At 33.8% G+C, this 20,503-nt stretch overlaps 1 protein-coding gene and 1 long non-coding RNA gene across 5 annotated transcripts; both read right to left on the bottom strand.

The window, feature by feature from the left end:
• Positions 1-2,473: 2,473 nt before the first annotated feature.
• On the bottom strand, positions 2,474-10,565 carry LOC113715025 (uncharacterized). 4 transcript variants are annotated; one of them, XR_003453831.2, is made up of 6 exons: positions 10,208-10,565; positions 8,743-8,855; positions 5,494-5,746; positions 3,402-5,053; positions 2,751-2,867; positions 2,474-2,671 (listed from the first exon to the last, which is right to left on the bottom strand). It is a non-coding gene; the product is annotated as an uncharacterized lncRNA (long non-coding RNA). The 4 variants fall into 4 exon arrangements; XR_003453830.2 differs by lacking the exon at positions 8,743-8,855 and having other exon boundaries at positions 10,208-10,558; XR_011822491.1 differs by lacking the exon at positions 5,494-5,746 and having other exon boundaries at positions 10,208-10,553.
• Positions 10,566-15,087: 4,522 nt separating this feature from the next.
• On the bottom strand, positions 15,088-15,564 carry LOC140015955 (zinc finger BED domain-containing protein RICESLEEPER 2-like). Its single transcript, XM_072068790.1, has one exon. The coding sequence runs from the start codon at positions 15,562-15,564 to the stop codon at positions 15,088-15,090; it is 477 nt and encodes a 158-aa protein (XP_071924891.1).
• Positions 15,565-20,503: the final 4,939 nt, after the last annotated feature.

The raw sequence follows: 20,503 nt of genomic DNA, 5'->3' as shown, positions 1-20,503 counted from the left end.
TTTTTATCACAATTAAAGCTATTTATTTCTTTATATTGTAAGTTAAATGGAATTAGAGATGCATTTCGCGTCTTAAATGATTAAAAATGTAAATGAAAGTATTGCTAACAAATGTGAAAATGATAGTGTGGACTCTTTTCCTGCTTTTATGCTCTAATCTTTATGCAGATTTCATGTTTCTTTACTTGTACATGATGTCAATTTGTATACAGGAGGGGTACGAGTTTGGTTTGCTTGGGGATTAAGTGAGAGAGGAACATATGTATGGCACACGGAGCAGTGTCGCGGCTACTTAATACACATGTGAAATTAGGGAGAATCATGTCAAACGTGCCTTTTCCATGTCTTGGAATCTTGAGCTTATCACTGTGGAATTTAAGTGATCTATCTAGGCTCAAAATGTTAACATGTCAGTTTAGCACTCCCAAAGTTACAAATTTGCACCAATATGAAATTCAAACACACACACACACATATATGCATGCATGTGTGTATGTATATGTATGTGTGTGTTTTGAATTAATCCTTTTTGGATAAAATACATGAAACCTAATGATATACACAAAACTCCCTTATTATTTAAAAAACTGCTACATAACCATCTCATAGTTCAAATTAACACGAAAAGATCATATCCACCGTTATCAACAAGATTATATTTTATTTTATGCATTATATTTTTTTTCTTGTTTTCTCTTTTTTATTAAAAAATCATTTCTTCATTTTGTTTATTCAAAAAACCATTTTATTTCCTTTTTATTTTTTCAATTTTATTTCTTCCACTAATGCCTTTTTTTCTTCACCAATGCCAATCACCACTCCCTTCCATCTCCAACAATTCTACTACTCCACTGCCACCCCTTTTCCCCCTTTTCTTCCTCCACATTCTTTCTCTCCAATACCACCTGTTATGTCCAAAAACAACTTGATTTGGGGCGGGGGGATGAATTAGGTTGTTCACAATTTTTTCAAATTCAAAACTAATATCACCCAAATCAAAAATTATTTCAAACAAATTATAGTATAAGCATATGACAAGTATCAAAAAAATAGTTGTTACAAACTAGCCATTAGGGGGTTTGGACGGTGACTCGGATGTAGCTTCCTTTGGTTCGGACATCCTAACGCTAATACAAGTCTACTGCTATTGTACTTACTACAATCAGGTTTGCCAAGTTGCAACTTGAATATCCCAATTGAGAACATTGAATCAACTTTTATGCAAAACACAAAAGCTATAGTCAAATATGTTAATTTTCCCATGAATCAAGAATCAAGTTGTTTGGTAATCTGGAGAATGCGTTATGACCAAATTACCCATGACTGGTCAAATGACTAGTTCAAATTGTAGCCACAAAAAGTACTTCCGTAATTTAGATTTGTAGGTAGGCAAACATGAGAACTAAACTTTGATATATGTATAATAATTGTAGCCCTTCCTCTTAACTTTATAACGTTTCAAGAACCATCTCAATTGACCATCTGTAGCTCATGTTATAGGTAAAATACTAAAATGTAAGGGTGGAAATCAAGTCGGGTCACAGGTTGGCGGATCGGGTTGAGACACGAGTATTCCAGACAACTCGCCAACCCGAACATGACCCGTTTATTTTATCAGGTTAGGTCTCTTGACTTTAACACGAATCACAATGTTCGTGGGTTACCCGAACTTGACCTGTTTCAACCTACCAAATTAATGATAAGTTGGATTCGAAACTTCTGTTGGTTTATCCATTAAAGGAGACTACTAATTTGCAACTTCATGTTTTTCTAACAAAAAATCATTTGTCCTTAATCCTTAATATTTTATATTTTGTTGTATTTTGAATTAGTAAATAATGGTAAGAGTTAATCAATTATTCGAATTCTTAAAAATTGACTTCGTGCAATAGATATTACCTATATTCTAAGTTTCAATTTAAGTATATATAATTGAGGACGCTTATGTTTCATGACTGCCTATCATATTTTCAAGGAAGAAAGTGAGAATATCGAATACGTTCGTGGTTTCCTTATTGAAGCAGTAGCCCAACCACAATCCATAGCCAAATTATGGTCATTAGACCAAATATATTGACCGGATTTTGAGACACAGTTGTTTGATACAATACAGCCTTATAATCCGGTCTATTCCCTGTACATGCATCCACGGATTTTTGTTGAAAATTTTCCCTCCTTCCAATCCTTTTGCGGTTTACTGTAAAGTAGGGCGGATTGTAAGAACGGATACTACTAATCTGACTAATAACCTCCAATAATCAGCAATGTCAATTGCCCATCGGAATTTAGAAATCCATTCAAGCAAATGAGCAATCATACGCAAAAGGCAATCACCAAACATAATCCAAATCCAAATAACTAGGACATAAAAAGACATAACATAAGCTGATAATCAGTAATCACAAGTCTGAACTCCCAATATCATCATCAAATCCAAATGGCTACAAGCCATGAAAACTAAAAAGACATTAAATAATAATAAGTCCCAATATCATTAATTCATCATCAAATCCCGATGGCTACAAGTCATAAACACTAAATAGCAACAAAATAGACATAAAACTGAAACATAATCATTGGTCCAGGTTCCAAGCTGAAATAGTCAACTGATACTCCTGTTCTAACTTCCAAACTTCACTAAATCAAGGGATGCAGGCAATTTTTAAGTACCCTGCAATGTAGACATCAAAGTATTAATGGTAATACATATAGGTACAATAAAATATATTATGGTATAACTTTTAACTCACCAAAGTCAATGACTTAGAGCTTGACCACATTAGAGTTTGGATCTTCAACAAATTGGACATCATCTTTTGATATGTTCAAATACATGATATCTTGAGTTATATCCTCCAGCCTCAAATCTGTCATCTCCACATTAACAAGATAAGAAAAATAAAATGATTATAAATACTAAAGAAACAAAGTAGATATTATAAAACATCAATTGAATGCTTTTACCTTTCTCGCCAAACAACCAGTTTTTAGTATGTACTAAAGTTTCAACTATTGGTGGTGACAATGAACTACGGAATTGGTCTAGAATCCTACCACCAAGGCTAAAAGCAGATTCTGATGTAACATTTGATACATAAGGTATCTCTAGCCAATTTTGCTAGATCTGGAAATTGATATAGTTGAGCCTTCCAATAGTCAAGAACATGAATCTCAGATTTTTTTTTTTTTTTACTTCTTGGCTCTTCTAGATACGTTTCCAATTGAGTTTTTTGTGCATCACTCATAAACTCAAAATTATCAAATTCATCCAATTCCTATTGAACATGAAATTGAAAGAGAGAGAGATATTAGACATGAAAATGAGGGTAGAACATTTTGAAAATCACAAGGGAGTATATAAATTAATAAGTCAATAAAACTAAAAAATATTATCATCACACCTTGAAAACATTCACTGATTGTTTTCCTTGTACTTCTGCTGCATCAAAAGAGGTCTCATTCATGTCATTGCTACCTCGAGAATAGGATGATGATGGCTGAGATGTCTTACTAACTCTAACATATTCATTGAAGAGACTAAAAGGTGCATCCCTGACCTTTGTTAGTTCTGCAAACCCTAGACCATATAACTAAACTCAAGAAGCTGAAATTTGTATCTAGGATCAAATACCATAGCAATGGCTAACAAAATATTGAACTCAGACCAATATTTGTCAAGTTTCACAAACATCTGTTCAGCAATTTTTTTCATAAAGCCATTAGAACTGCTACACTCCTCAAACAACTTTAATTGAATCACAAAAACTTGAGGAAAGTACAAGTTAGCAGTCAGGTACTTAGATCCTGAGAAGGCCGTGGATACATCATAAAAAATGTCTAAAAAACTGCAAATCTTTTCAACTCTTTCCCACTCCTCTAAAGATGGACAGCATTAAAAATTGGAATCACGTAATTGTAAGTGACAAAAGGCAAGAAGGTAATAAAGAGCACTTGAAAGCATCTTATAAGTGGAATTCCACCTAGTTGGGACATCTTGAACTAGGCCTTTTTACAATCAAGGGATGTTTGTGCTATGCATTGAGTAAACATTACTTTTCTCACTTGGAAACCCTTCACATATTTCACATATTCCCTTATTCTATCCACTGAGACATCAATTTCTTTCAAACCATCTTGCACAATCAGATTTAGAATATGAGCACAACACCTCACATGAAATAAAATGCCATCATGCACCAAAGCACCTTTCGACCTAAGCTGATTCTAAAGTATTTGGACACAAGAAACATTTGTAGAAGCATTATCCAAAGTGATGGTGAACAATTTCTTTTCAATGCCATAATCACTAGCCAAACTATAAATTTTTTTTGCTAGAGCAACTCCATTATGAGGAGGAGGCATATAAGAAAAATTTAGAAATTTTTTTTGCAGCATCCAATTATTATCAACAAAATGTACGATCAAACTCAAGTACAGTAACCATGGAGCTCCATGCATCAAAAGTCAAAGAAATTCGACTCGAACATAATTGTAGTATAGCTCGAAACCTATCAACTTCTTTAGCATGAAATTTTTTTATATATGCCTTAGCGGTGTTTCAAGTGACATGTTTAACTTGTGGTTCCAAATATGAGCAAACATTTCTAACTCCCTCATATTCGACAAATGAAAATGTCAACTTATGTCTGATGATTGCATGCATTATTAAATCTCTAAATTTCTCTTGACTAAACTGAGAATTTCTTGTGGACAAAGCTCCTCGATCAGCAGTAAGTAAATATTGACCAATGTCTTTAGTTGTCATTTGTTGACTTTTTTTATATGTCAAAGGAGGTTACCTATCCCATTTTTACTCTCTACAAAGTAGATACGCTTATATTTTTTGCATTCGCACTTCAATTCCTCATTTGGTTTTGGAGTCAGGATTATAAAGTAAGCCCAAACTTCAGAAGTTAGCTTCCTTTTTTTTCCCTTTAAGAGCAGGGTTAGGACGTTGAGACTGGCTCATTTCCATTGTCTCTTCAATGTTGTTGTCACTACCACTATCATCATCCATCTCAACTGGATTTGGATTTGTATTACTTTCACCCACCTGGTAACCAACAAATAGATATACATGTCATTGTCAATTCAAGTTAAAATTTCTCTTATTACAGTAGCAAATCAGAATCCATCTTTACAAATCTTATTCACACAAGGCCATGTACAGCCCAACAAATTAAGAAGGCAAATATTGAATCACATAGTACGTGAGTATGTCTGTAAACAATCATGAACCATGGAACAAAAATCTGGAGTCTTTTGTTATTTATTATTCCAAAAAGCCTCTTCAAAATCTCTAGCAAAACAAATTTCCATTTTCCTGTCCAATTTTATATGATTTTCACAAAATGCATGTAGGTGAAGGAAATCAAGAATGTTTAGCTTAAGCAATTAGAGTATAATGATGTTTGCTATGACTTCATCAGTTCATCTATGCAACTCATAATCACTGAAAAAAAAAAGATGAAAAACACATAAATAATTGAATACCTTCTCAGTTTGTTCAATAATATTTATGAATCTGATTCTCTAAATTCGTCTAGAGTGAAGAGAGGGTTGGAAGTGTCTTTCGGCTCACTAGTCAGTCCGATTTCAAGGGTAGAAGCTAAGCTTGGAGAAGAAGTGCCACCAGCATGCCATTAACCATTGAGAAGAATAGCTACCAGTCGATTTTTTCCTTGCTGGCCAGCTTTGCTAGTGCTAGTGAATAGTGAGTAGTGAAGTTGGAAGTGCAACACAAAGACTGAAGAGAAAGAGAAAAAATTAGGGTTGTGAAAGTGAGAAGTGAAGTGAAAAGTGAAAATGATTGGATAAGGTTAGATATTTTAGAAATTAGGATTTATTTAAGAAAAATAGAAAATAGTTAATAAATTTTTTTATATTTATTAATTATTTTTAATTCATAAATGAGTTAACCGAGTCAACCCATGGTTGACCTGGATTCAACCTGATATTTTTTTAGGTCTGAGCCAACTTCGATCCAAACCCATGAAAGTTCAATTCAAACTCATTAATTTCATGTTAGGTTCGTATCGTGTTTTCAGATTGTGTTGAAAATTGCCACCTCTACTAAAATGCGTCTTTTCTACCCATCCTATTTTTCATTGTTTCTTGATTACATTTCACTTTGCCAATCCAATTTTTTGGACTTTATCTTCCTTGGAATCAACTTCAAATCGTCACGAATCTTTCAAATGTCCTTTCATTTCATCTAATTGATAATTTTCATGATATTTATGCTTGAATTTACTTCATTAGATTCATTGATAATTGGGCTTTGTTTATCTCCTTTTAAGTTGCCTTCTTGGATAAAACACTTGAATAAAAGCTTTCTTCATCTTGCTTGATACAAATATTATTTCTTACTCATTTGGTACCACATTTTTGGGTATTGCTTTACTATGATTTTGGGATGGCTAAACATGCATCCAAAGCTTTAGTTCAACTTGATTGTATGCTAACTTCTTTTCCAATCATGTTTACACTTTGACAACATTTTCTTTGGACCATTTAGAATATTGTACTTCATGAGTTCCAAGTTTGAGTTTACTTCATCTAATAAATTACTTAATTGAACCATTAGTATTTCACATCATTGTTTGCTATTTATCAAAATAAGAGTTCATCTAAACTATATGGTCTTCACCACCGCGAGATCAAATTTGGTCACTGACGAGAAGGAGAGAGAAGGAGGCCGAAAAGGGAGGAGTAAGAGAGAGGGTAGAGAGGGAAGAGGGGAGAGAAGGAGGGAGAGTGAGAGAAAAAGGAGGAAGAGGGGAGGGTAGTTTAGGGAATGGGAATAAGAGCAGGAGGTGGCTAGCTAGTGGTGGTAGAGGAGGATGGAAGGGAAGGAAAGGAATAAGGATAGTGGTCTCTAATGCCATGTTGGCAAGAAGAAAGGGGGAGGAGACCAAAAAGAGAGAAGCGGGAGAGGGGTCAAAGAGGGAAGATGGGAGAAGAAAAGGGAGAAGGAGGGGAAAAAGAGGAAGAGAGAGCAGTTAGTTTGGGAAAGGAAAAAGAGGAGGAGGGGATGGCTAGGCAATGGCGGTGGAGGAGAATGGAAGGAAAGGAGAGGAATAAGGATAATGGCTAGTGGGGGTGGTAGCGGTGAGAAGGAAGAGAGGGTTTTTTTTTTTCCTAGATTTTTCTTCTTACTTTGGATAGGGAAGATACCCCTCCTTTCAAAATTGTTGTTTGACCCCTTAATTTACAGTTTCTTCAACAAAGATTTTTTTCCTTCTAAAAGTGGCATTAAATCCCTTAATTGACTATGTTTTTCCTTAATCTCATAAAGTTTTATGCCACTTATAGTTCATACAGCCAACTAAAGATCAAATTCCATTCTAGTTAAAACTATTAAGTGGTTATGTGAAGAGTTTTTAAACATATGGGGCTCTATGCTTTTTGACAATACCATAGGGGCTCCATGTATTTTAGCCTTCTTTTTAAACTAATTTATCCTTCATCCATTTTAATATAGTTAAAATTGAGAAAATCCAAAAAGACTTTGAGAAATATTAAACAACCTTTTTCTACATAAAGAAAGTAGTGTAAAGTAATAAAAGGTTGAGAGTAAGAAAGTTTTTTAGGTTATCTTGTAAAAGATTTTGGGTCGATTTGGATGGTGTATTTTGCAATAGTTGTTTATAGAAAAGATGCTAGTGTTTGTCTAAAACACACAAAATATCTTTACTTTTTTCAAAATCTCACCTTCCCAATCCCTCATCACCTACCACCCACCATCACAATCTCTGCCACTGACTACCAGTACCTCTGCTATTAGTATCTTATTTAATGTACTTTTTTTTGGTATTATAACATTTTTCTACATAAAGAAAGTAGTGTAAAGTAATAAAAGGTAGAGAGTAAGAAAGTTTTTTAGGTTATCTTGTAAAAGATTTAGGGTCGATTTGGATGGTGTATTTTCTAAATATTTGTCTAAAACTTTACAGTAGTTTGCAATAGTAGTTTATAGAAAACATGCTAGTGTTTGTCTGAAACACTCAAAATATCTTTACTTTTTTCAAAATCTCACCTTCCCAATCCCTCATCACCTACCACCCACCATCGACAATCTCCGCCACTAACTACCAGTACCTCTGCCATTAGTATCTTATTTAATGTACTTTTTTTTGTTATTATAACATTTATGGGCATTTAGAGTATGATTGTAGATAGTAGATAGTATTTTAAACAAACTGTTTTTCTAAAACAAGTCATCCAAATAGAACCTTATATAATTGGATGTGTTAAGTCAAATATAGTTGCAAGAGCCTTTATCTGGTTATTGCTTTGACTCATTTCAAAAGACATATATATATATATATATTTCAGGGAGAAAATTATCTTTTTCTTTGACATTATTGATTTCAAATTCCTATTGACAAAGAAATCGATTTTCCCACCAATCATCATCACTGAAAGTAATAGCATAGATAAATTCATGAAGAAAAATTCATTTTCTAAACTTTAATGTTGTTAAAATATGTCAAAGTTTGTTAAGAATGCATTAGAAAAATTCAAATAAAGGCTTATTTAAGGCATACATTTTAGTAAAAATGTATAAGAAAAAAGACACAATATAATAGGAAAACTACTTAGAAAATATCTAGCCTAAAGACATTCTTGCACAATATTGGTTTATGAGTAGGTACACTAGCAATACTCCATTCATATAATCAAATTGCACCGTCGGATAATCTAATTCTATATTTGAAAATTATGCTTTTAGACTCAAACCGAGCATCTATTCAGCCGAATTCAGGGGTCAGGGATCAATGAGGTCGATCGGGTTCAATTGGAAGTCGAACCGGATGACGTCATAAATACGTCATATACATACAATTTTTTTTCTGCAAAATGAAATTTACAAAATATTACAAAGAATCCAATGATCCAAATCCATATCCAATTCACCAAATTCATCCAAACTCACAAAATTTCCAAAATAAAAATTTCGTACATATTCAATCCTTGATAAATATCAATCCAAATAAAGTAACAAGTTCATTCATAATACTTTGAAATGACATATTTTAGAACTATCTAAACCATGCTTTATCGTCATTTTCATCATCATTATCTCTAATTTCATAATTTATCAAGTCTAACAATAGTGCTCCAAATATACCAAACGGCAACAAATATAAAGTTTAACATAGTGCTCCTAAAGGATATACCAAATGGCAACAAGGATAAAGTACTCGAGAGCATCCAAATATAAAGTCTAATATAGTGCTCCAAGACCTGAGCTTACTACACTGCTTCTATAGCCAATCAACATCAATGCTTGATTTTGTTAAAAAAAACATCCAATTTGCAAATTCACTATAGGTACAAACGTGCATCCAATTCAGAAGCCATGGAAATTCCACACCAAGCATCACAATTAATAGAAGGTAAGCCCATCAAACGCATCAAATAACTTCAACATTATGGGACACAATCTTTCAAAAAACTTTGAGAAACTTAAAAGATGAACATGAAAAGATTCTACAGCAGCTAAGTATATCAAAAACCGTAACTAAAATTCTAAATTTCTTATTGACTATTGACTATTTATTTTTCTATCAAACAAAAATCTTTCAGTCCAAAATAAACAACTGCAACAAATGCTCCAACTATTGGTGATTTTACCAACCAATGCTTCAACTATATTCACATCAGTAGTGATTTTACTAACCAGTATCATTTGCTCTTATTTTCTTAAGATTGTTCTTATTTTAACACACAAAGTACCAGTTCCTCAGGTAGTGTACTACTGTAATTTCACTACTTTTATAATGAGGTGAAAGCCATCTACTACTACTATGGTTCCAATCACCGGTCACACACAGTCACACACAACCAACCAGACCAGAAGTGGAGAAATTTACATTCAAAGCTATAACCATGCCCACCCATACACTTACCATTCAATCGGTCCACAACTACTAGTAGTCACACACAACCAACCAGACCAGAAGTGGAGAAATTTACATTCAAAGCTATAACCATGCCCACCCATACACTTACCATTCAATCGGTCCACAACTACTAGTAGAGGGAGTGGGTGGGAAAATTTTAAACAATCTTCAATATAAAACTATTCGGCCATTGAAAGTTAGGAATGGTTACAAGCATAATATATAGTGAGCTTTTTCTTTTATATGTCCAATAAAAAAGGAGAACAGTAAGGTGCTTCCAAGATTAGGATATGAATTACCAATTGGAAAAATTTGCTTGAGCCTTGAGGTTTGAGCTTGAAGACTTAATCTTGAAACCTGATGGAACTAGTAGCTACTGGAGTATGAAGGAGCTTGAAGTTTGAAAATGCACCAGAGGAGTAGCGGTAGCCCTGTTGAGAAGTGGCAGCAAGCAATTGAATGTTAGAGAGCAGCAGTGGTAGAAGACTTGGGGTTATGAAATAGCAACGAAAGAGGAGAAGTTGTTTTGTTCGGCAGTGAGCAAAACGGGAATGAAATAGGATTAGGAACTGATTTTTCTAGGTCAACTAGTCAATTTATAAAAAAGGGATGGGAAATAAACTGAGGCCCCGTATGGCAAGTGAGTTTTTTGGGTGTTTGTCTAAAATTTTACTGTAGTTTATTGTAGAAGTTTTTTTAAAAATTTTTGAAGTGTGTGACTTTTTGAATATATTGAGGTGTATAGTTTAAAAACTTTAAAAAATTTTTTGAGATTACTGTAATTAAAACTTTTTAAAAACTTGTAGTAGACAAATTTGGCAAAAAACTCAAATGCCAAACAGGGCCTCAGAGTTTAAATGGTTCTACCCATAGTTATAAATCCGACCCGACCCGGCAATCGAACCGGTGACTTGGCCATTAGACCGGGCCGGATTTGTAATCTGACCAGACAATGAAGTAACCCGCTAGGAACCGTTAAAACCCACGGTTGAATAGCAAAACTGAAGACCCAGAGGAATAAAACTCGGTGAGTTAGGAAAAAATAAGTCAAATGAGTCAAATTGACTCTTTAAATTTAAGCAATTTATCTTGTCTTGACCATTGATCTCAAGCAAAATTAGGATAGAGCCGCAGACACAAGACGCAAATTCCTCTCTTGTGAACGCAGAGCCGCAGAGACTCAAATAAAATTGCTCTAACTTCTCTTCTCCATCTAATGCTTAATTTTTTCACCATTTTCAAGTTTGCAAACATAGACTTCAAAATTCTTTCTTAATCTTTTGCCTTTCTCATTCTCTTAAGTCTTATCAACTTTGGCAAGAATTAATTTTGCAGCTTTTGTTCTCACATCTTTTATGCATAAGTTATAATTTTCTCTATTTAATTTCAGCTTATATTTATGTGATTCTTTTTTTTTGTTGGTTGTTGAATTATTCCTGAGTTCATAACTTTAGATGTTTCTACTCAACTGGATTATTCTTTTGAACCAATTAGGTGTTTGTGAAAATGTCTGTCAGGAACATTTTTAGTAACAATAGTTGAAACATGCTTGTGGATAAGGTTTCTTTAGAAACACGAGCATTTCTAGTATAAGAAAGCTAAATTCTGAGAATTAGTCAAGCTATAACCATCTTTCATTTACTCAAATCAAGATTTGCAATTTTTGTATTGGGTACTAATCTAAAAGATGATACCTGAATGCTAGATTCATCAAATTTTATAGGCTTTAAATTTTTTTTTTTTATCTTTCATTCCTTTATACCAAAATTTCAATTTAGGTAAATTTTGGAATGATGGTTGTAGTTTCCCGTTCTAGGCTGCCTTAATTCATGTAAACAAAATGAGAAATGCTTCACAAGAAAACCGAAGGAAAGCTATATATATGAGAGGTATATTTAACCAAAAAAATGGTTTTAATACCTCCCTCTTACAAGTGTTGCAAAATAGATGAAGACAATTTTGCAAGTAGTTTTTGCTGGTAATAGTGGATGAATGTTTTTTAGATGATTACCTTATGCTAATTTTTGCTGGTATGATTACTTTTTAGAAAAAGTTGAGCTTATTAAATGATTACCTTATGCAATTCTTGGGCCAAATTTTCTTGCTACATTTGGTGCATCTTTTTTATCCATTGAATACTTGCTTGTATTTGCATTTTTTAGATGGATTCTGTTGGAGAAACGCCTACAAGTGCAACACAAAATACTTCAAATTCAGAATCTCAACCTGTAACAAGGGGAAAAATGGATTAAACCATTTGGAACACTGGTTTTTTTGTTAATGGATGAAACCATTTGGAACTTTTGGCATATGTAATTATGTGCTATAATGTTTTAAGATGATGTAATGCAACTTTGAAGTTTGAACAATTGAAGTTCAGTAGAGTTGTTGTCTAAATTTCACAAAAATAATTTATATTTTTACTTTTTTATATAATTTTAATTATTAGTAATATAAATATTTAATTAGATTATTTTTAGGACCCGACAGTTCAACCAGTTGATCTCCGGTTGAACCACTAACCCGATGACTCGGTCCCTCTTCTGAGTTGAGTTCCAAGTCAGGTTTAATAACTATGGTTCTACGAGTTCACCAGTCCAACCCGATTTTGACCGGGTTAGACTGAGTTTATTATATCTCAAGTATTTGGTCAAACTTGAACTGATTGCTTGGCCGGTTATCTATTCGATTGGTCCAATCGACCAGTTCGGTCTAAGTCTGACAACAATGTTTGAAGAATCCAGATCAATTTTGGCCTTATTACCATTAGTCTCATAGATGAATTCTTCCTTCTTCAGCTCATGCTTTTTTTCTACAAGGTTTAGTTTTATAACATAAATTGGTAGTGCATTTGCTTGGATTTGCTATTTGTTTTAAAAAATCAGGGATCTATACTCATAGATTTGATAACTATGAGAGCATAGAAAGATAGCACAAGCAATAGTTTCATCAAGAATAAATCTTCTAACTACATATCTATCACATACACATCTCTCATAGTCTTTGGAGACTAACTATCACAAAATCTCGTTAAAAATTTTATACCTATGTTCCATACGAACCTCGAAAAATTCATTGGCTGCACACAATTTGGTTCTTATGATTCGACGTGCAATTCAATTTTCATAAGAAAATCCTTAAATCTATCAATAGGGTAAGAATTACCCACAGGAAAAGTAGCTATCATACCAAGAGAAACCTGCTCTTGGATTGATAAATATGAAAATGATTATAAAAAAGCAACACTAGATCAACTTTCGATAAAATAATTCAAAAAAATCAAGGTACACCTTGAGTGCACTTAAGATATCTAAACTAAAATAACAATAAATATTGTTAAAATTTGTCAATGCCTAATAAGAATGTATTAGAGTAACCCTAACTAAGACCTATTTATATGCAAATAGTTAGTATAAACATAAAAGAAAATAGAAATAATAAAATAGAGAAACTAATTAGAGAACATAAAACTACTAAAGAGTCACGTTGTTGTCGGATGTAGATCTAACTCAAGACCAAGTGCCAATATATCCTTGTAACACGATCCACATGTGTCCTACCTAGGGATGTAATCGAGTCGAGTCGAGTGCGAGTATTGCTATACTCGAGCTCGATTCGACAGTAGAGATATATTGCTCGAACTCGAGCTCGAGCTCGAGTGAGTCGTAGAAATGGGGTTCACACTCGAAACTCAAAAATTGTTCGAAACTCGAGATCGACTCGATTTGTTGTGAGTCTGACTCGAGCTCGAGTACTTGACTTGAACTAGAAGTCCTTGTCCACTTCCAGAATTGCAGAATATAACTCTTCATGCAAAGTAGATTGATGCAAGCCCAATTTGTTGATTTAGAACAAGCTATTAGTAATTGAAATAAGTTGGAACTTGGAACATTTGCAATTCATCACAAGAAAGGTCCATATCCTATTATGCAAAAAAGAAATTAGGAAAACAGTTGTAGAAACTAGAAAGTTGAAGTTATAAATTGAGCATGTTTGATCAATGATCACTGATGATTACATTAACATTTAACAGCCAAATAGCTAGCATCAAAATAATTGCAAAAAACAAGAGTAATTTACTACTACAATTGCCTACAACTTGCAAATTTTACACAAGACAATATCTTAGCAGCAAGCCACCATCAAAACAATTTCAAGAACGGAAGTGGCAACAAACTGCCTAAAACAAGAGTAATTTACTACTATAGCAACCTACAACTTGCAAGTCTACACAAGACAATATCTTAGCACCAAGCTAACACTAAAACAACTACATAGATAAAGCAGCAAATGAGCAAAAACAAAGGCAGCAGCAAGAAATGCACCCGTAAAGCAGCCATCCAATCCAGCCATCTAACCATGATCAACTCCTATCACCAAGACATTTAAATATTTTTTCAACTAAAGGCACACATTAAAACAAAATTGAATGAATAAACAAGTAGAAATTTAGAAATGATAGACCTGAATCACCTAACTACACCCAAAGCTGGATATCAAACTTGCGACAGCTCAATTATTTTGGTACTCTTTGGCTGCTGCATATACCAAAAAAGAATAGACATAACTTAAAAGATCAAAAAAATAGAAAATCAATATCATAGTAATGAATAGTGAAATTTAAGCATATAAAACTCACTTTTGATTTCTTCTTGATCCCATGAAAACATCTACACCAATCGCCACCACACATAAGGACTTGAACTGTTTCCGGAGCCAGCGCAGCTCGATAGGGATTAATGACTCTCGTGCCAGCACTAAAGGTTGCCTCGGATGCTACTATAGTTATAGGAATGGCCAAGGTATCACAGGTTATTTGAGACAATATCGGGTATGAGATACTGTTGACTTTCCACTACTCTAAGCAATCAAATGATTTTGAGCCGGCTGCGATTGTTTGACGAGGTTACTTTTTCACAATATTCATCAAAGTCATCATCCCAATCAAGAGTTTGATTCCCTTGAGATGCACCAGGCTGGGACTCAATTGCAGATCCACTTGAACTAGCAGCCGCTGAGACATATTTTCATACATTTCAAATAGAGCTTTTTGGACTTTGGTGATATTTTCTTGACACTCAAGAGCTGAATATATTTTTGGGAAGGCAAACTCAAAAACGCGCATTTTCTGCCTTGGATCCGAAATTGCAGCAACTGCCATCAATAGGTTGCATTAACCTCAATATTTGTCAAATTTATTTTTCATTCTTCGCATCATTGCTCGTATGAAGTCATCATCATCATTCACTTTTGAATCTAGAAGTCTCTTCACCTTAACAATCTCCCAAAGAAATAAATTGCTTGTCGGATATTCACTGTCGGAGATTATATGAATGATAGTCCAGAAAGTCTCCAATATACCATAGACTTTTTCAACTTTCTCCCCTTTCTCATCAGATGGACAACAATCATAGCGTGGCTCTCTATCTTGGTAGGGTGGAAAAACTTCCTTGAACTTGATAGCACAATTGAGCATCTCATATGTTGAGTTCCACCTAGTCCTATAATCATGGATTAGAGATTTTACAGATATTTGTAGTTGCTGTGCAATTTCAGCAAATACGAGAGTCTGAACATCAGACCTGCCCACAAATTTCACACTATCTCTAATATTTTCTATGATGTCTTCAATCTCACAGAGGCCATCTTGAACCATGAGGTTCAAGATGTGAGTACAACAACATACATGAAACAATTTTCCTCCACATACTAACTTTCTCGATCTTACTAAGTCATTCTTCAAAAGTCGCACAGCTACATCATTATTTGATACATAATAACTGAAATCGAATATATCTTGTTGTCAACACCCCACTCCTTAACACAATCAAAAATTGCTATAGAAATTTCAACCCCTCTTCGTGGTGGTGGAATGTGAATGAAATTAAGTACCCTCTTTTGCAACTTCTAACTTGCATCAATCCAGTGGCCAGTGATAATCATGTACTCTATTTTCTGATTTTTTGCCTTCCACAAATCAGTTGTGAGGCTTAATTTGCTGACTTGTCTCAAAAGGTTCGTGATTTTCTTCTTCTCCACCTCATAAACTGCTGTGCAATCATTTTTTCCTATCACTCGTGAGATTTTTGTCTATTCGGGAATCCCACGTTTCATCATCATATTGAACCCTTCTTCCTCTAATATGGGAAACGGATGCTCATGTATTAAAATCCAATGAGTAGCTATCTCCCGCATTTTTTCCATGTCAAATTTACACGAATGCAAGGCTAGAACATTTGGAAAAGTTGAATCAAATGACTGGAAATTGATTTTTGTTTGTTAGGCAGCTTGTCTCATCTTTGTTTTTCTAGCCAAACATGAGTTCCAATGCCTTCACAAACATGTTTGTTTACTTTTATCTCGTGATATTTTCTTGTTACAATGAAGGCAAATTGCACAGTAAATTCCATTTTCATTGAATTCCTTGTAGTCATCCCAAGCCTTGGATGTCTTGCTTCTTTTTGGAATTCGAAATTCTTCTCCCCTTGCAGTTTCAGCTTTGTTTGTTGATTATTTGTCACTTCCACAGCTTCTTGAACTGGAGTAGATGATTTCACATGAGCACCTTGATCTGATTCCTGAACATCTTGATTTATCATCTGATTCGTCTCTTCATTCCTCACAAAAACAAGGTCATCTAATTATAATGGAGTGGTAGAATCACCAGTTGACGTATATGGTCGTGGCAATGAAGATACCTTAGGTGGATTGATAGACAAGGCTATTATAGAAAAAGAATTGTGAAAGTGATGGGATCACAAAATAATCTTGAGATTCTATTACAAGTGAGCCTAAAGGATAAAGAAAAGGGAATAATGTTCTCAACCATGATTGAGAATTTCAGATTGCAAAAATAAGTATCAGAAGCTAAACGGTGCCATTATGGCAGAGAACATCAAAAAACTTCAATGTCTCTAAACCAGAATATATAAGTAAAGAAAACTTAGTTAGCGGATGTTATTTTAGCAGATAGAAGTACTTCAGGATCAACTATTACCTACACTATGATGAGAACAATAACTGTAGACAAAGGTGGTTGTGGTAGCAGGAAAGAACACAATAATTTTTAGAAAACTCTTGTAGAACTTTTCACTAGTAAAGAGAGAAATACATTGGTACTCAAGGGTAATTATGATTTATTGGACTTTAGATATCTGCTATCAAATAGTATTAAGTGGCTAACTTCAACTCATGATAAAATTCCTAGTATCAATTAGTTTCGTTGTTTTCAAATTGCAGTTATATAACAGTATGCACTTGAGGTACATATATTAAAAGTTGTCTATTAAATGAAACTCAAAAGTATGAAACTTTATTGATCTGAAAAGGTTTAACATCATCAAATTCCAGCAATGTTATATTGATATCTTAGGCTATAATCCCAGTTAGTCAATCTTCACGCATTTCTTCATTAATCTCAAGATTGAATGCACAAAATTCGACTGATAGGATTTTCTCCATTGAAAATTTACAAGGTCGATGATTGACTTTATAAGTTCTAAATCCAACAATTGAATTGGCCCACAAAATTTAGAGACCAGGAGGACCACAAACAAAAGTATGGCTAAGAACCCCACTTTACCTTCGTCAAAAGTGCATAATGGTTATGGAATTTTTGTCAAAGATGAAATAAAGAGGGGCAGAAATGAGACAGATCTTTAAATTAAATTATTAATCACCATCCTAATAGCTTTTCCATTTGGCCTATCGTCCTGATCTGTGATACTCTTTATAAAAGATTCTACCCCACCTTCAAAACAGATGCAATTTTATTTGGAGTAAATAAAAAATGCAATTCTTGCCTTCAAGGTCAATGAATGACCCATCATTTGTTGGTTTAATTTGCATAATGATGTAGCCTCCGTAGCATAAATATGTGCTAAAGCTCAGTCGTGACAGTCAATAACACCACATTCAAAATAAATTACTATGCAACTACAGAGGAATAGAGGAATATGACTTACATCTTAGTCCTGTTCTTGCGATGGATGCCGAACCAGTTTTCGAAGTGTCATCTGGCCTATGTTCTTTTTTCATCTTCCCCTTAAGCTATCAAACGATTCAAACCCCCAACCTCTACAAATAATGAAATAAAAGCCCCAATTTCAGAACTTACGGTTTGAAGAAATTTAGAAAATGTTTGAAGGGATGCAAATGATAGCAAATAATTAGCTCAATACCTGTTTCCAATTGACGAAAAAAGCTATGGAGAGAAAATGTAGCAATGGCTGATGGGCCATGGTAGATCAAAAGAAATGAAGCAACCCTCTCAGCAAATATAACAACAACAATGCTGTGTGGTAAAATTGTACTGGTATAGACTGTGTAGTAAGATGCAATCGTACAGATGAGTGGCAGCAAGCAAAAATCGAGCTTCCAATCTTGTTGAAGACCTGGACTCCCAGAAGTTCAGACAAGAAGGAGGAGTTAGGAGAGAGTATCTCAGTAGTAGTCTAGGAAGAAATTAGGGATCGATTGAGGAGGAAAAAGGAATTAGGAAAAGCCAATTTTGTTTTTTACCTTTTAAATTATTTTTTTCCTTGTGAAATGACTATATGACCTTTAAATATTTTAAAGTTATAGCCAACATTTTGGTAATTTAGACAATTCCAAGCCTAAAAGAGTAAAATTGTAATAACTAAATATATCATTTTAATTAATTAATTTGTGCTCGTTAAGGCTCAACGAGCCATCGAGCTTGACAAATTAATACTCGAACTCGGCTTGATATATTAACGAGCTACTCGAGCTTTTGACCGAGTGCGAGTCAAGCTTTTCACCGAGCTACTCGAGAGCAAGCTCGACCGAGTGCAAGTCAAGCTTTTCACCGAGCTACTCGCGAGCTGCTCTCGAGTAGCTCAGTTTGATTACATCCTTAGTCCTACCCTATTGAAGTACTAAACATGTACTACCCTCTGAGGCTTGCTAGAAAAAATTAGGTCCTATAGGCTTTTTGGTGTTTCTAGGGAACTAGGAAAGAAAGGCTATAAAGGTTTTGGTAGAACACATAGAGGTTTTAGTAAGAGTATATAGAGGTTCAAGAATTTTTTGGATTCCTCTAGACCAATTTTAAAGGTTGTATAGAGGCTTAGACCTTGAACATAAGAGGCATTAGGAACTAGAATAGTGTAAAACCTTCTAGAGGTTCAATTGTATAGAGCAAATGTATAAATATTTTGAAATCCTCTAGATACTTGTTGGGATGCTTACAAACAGGCGAAGCCCCCTCCATTTGTAACAATTAGATTCATTTGCAATACAAGCTTCTAAGTTCTTTAAAACTTTCTTTATTTAACCTCTAAACCTTGTAGGTATTCGTTCAATTTTATGTTTTTGCATTGCTTTAGGAAAATGTTGAGCTAATATATCTCCTAACTTAAGTTTTCGAATTTGGTAGTACTACATGAGACAAATAGTATCAGAGTTATGAGTGTTCAAATTTTGAACAAAATAGAAAAATCAACTGATCAAATTTAAATTGGATTTTAGATTTCAGTCCAATAGAAATCGATAAAACCAAGGAATATCCAATGTACAATATTTGGTAATATATTTCGAAAATAGATATTAAAATTAAATTCTTAAATTCTAGATTATAGGCCTAATTATTGAAATTCTCATAATATAATATTATATGTATTTTACTGTTACATAATTTGCATATTATTATTATACAGTATTAAATCCTTATACAATATCTACTAATTCGTAATAACAAGAGACTACTATTGACTAGTATTGTAGTACTTCAACTCTTTAGTATTTTACATATTGTTGCTCTGATTATTGATTAGTTCACTTATAATGGAAGTTAGTGAGTAATAATAATGACAGATGATTTATAGTACTAATGCTATTTTTCTTTCTTTTTTTTAGTATATCATGCTTTTTTAAGCTAAATTTATTGAATTTGGTAGGGAAAGCATATGGGATCTAGTTTTGGTGTAATAATTTTCTAGAAAAAATTAATTTTTTTTGCTTTACTACAAAGAAATTTTGCATTTCGGATATTATTAAATTACTAGTTCTAGTCAAAATTCAATTATGAATATTTAATTTACCAAACTAAAGTTTGGATGGTAATCGGATATTAGTCTTGAAAAAAAAATACCCCAATTTAAAAAATTTTCTTTACTAAATTATTGATTAACGATCGATGAATATCCTAATATCAAGGATAAGCTGTTGCTGGGTCAAGAAATGGTTATTGTATCATATGCCTTGAATCTAAGAGAAGTTGAAGGACAGCACGGGTACATTTTAGTGAGATATTTTGCTAATATTGCATAATTATTTTGACTAAATATTGCACTATTTGGGGGATTCTACTCAGGTTTGGTGTTTAATATTAATTGCAGGAAGTGGTTTGAAAAAGTGCTGAAAATCAGCATTCCAGAAGACTTCCTGATAGTCAGTGTTTTGAAAACTGGACCGGACCGGCCGGTTCAACTGGTTGAACTGCGAACCGGATATGGCACCGGTCCGATTCTATGCTAGAGTTGACTTTGTCAGAAAACCGGTCAACCCGTGAAAAATTGTTGAATGGGATTGAAGCGGTGGTTTCTGATTTTCAAGTTTCCTTTTTTTTATTTTAA

This window comes from Coffea arabica, chromosome 10c, assembly GCF_036785885.1.
Source record: "Coffea arabica cultivar ET-39 chromosome 10c, Coffea Arabica ET-39 HiFi, whole genome shotgun sequence".
NCBI classification, from domain to species: domain Eukaryota; kingdom Viridiplantae; phylum Streptophyta; class Magnoliopsida; order Gentianales; family Rubiaceae; genus Coffea; species Coffea arabica.
This window is presented reverse-complemented; position numbering and strand designations above follow the sequence as displayed.

Excerpts from the sequence above, each read along its gene's own strand:
- LOC140015955 (XM_072068790.1), bottom strand. The coding sequence starts at position 15,564 with ATGGTTCAAGATGGCCTCTGTGAGATTGAAGACATCATAGAAAATATT.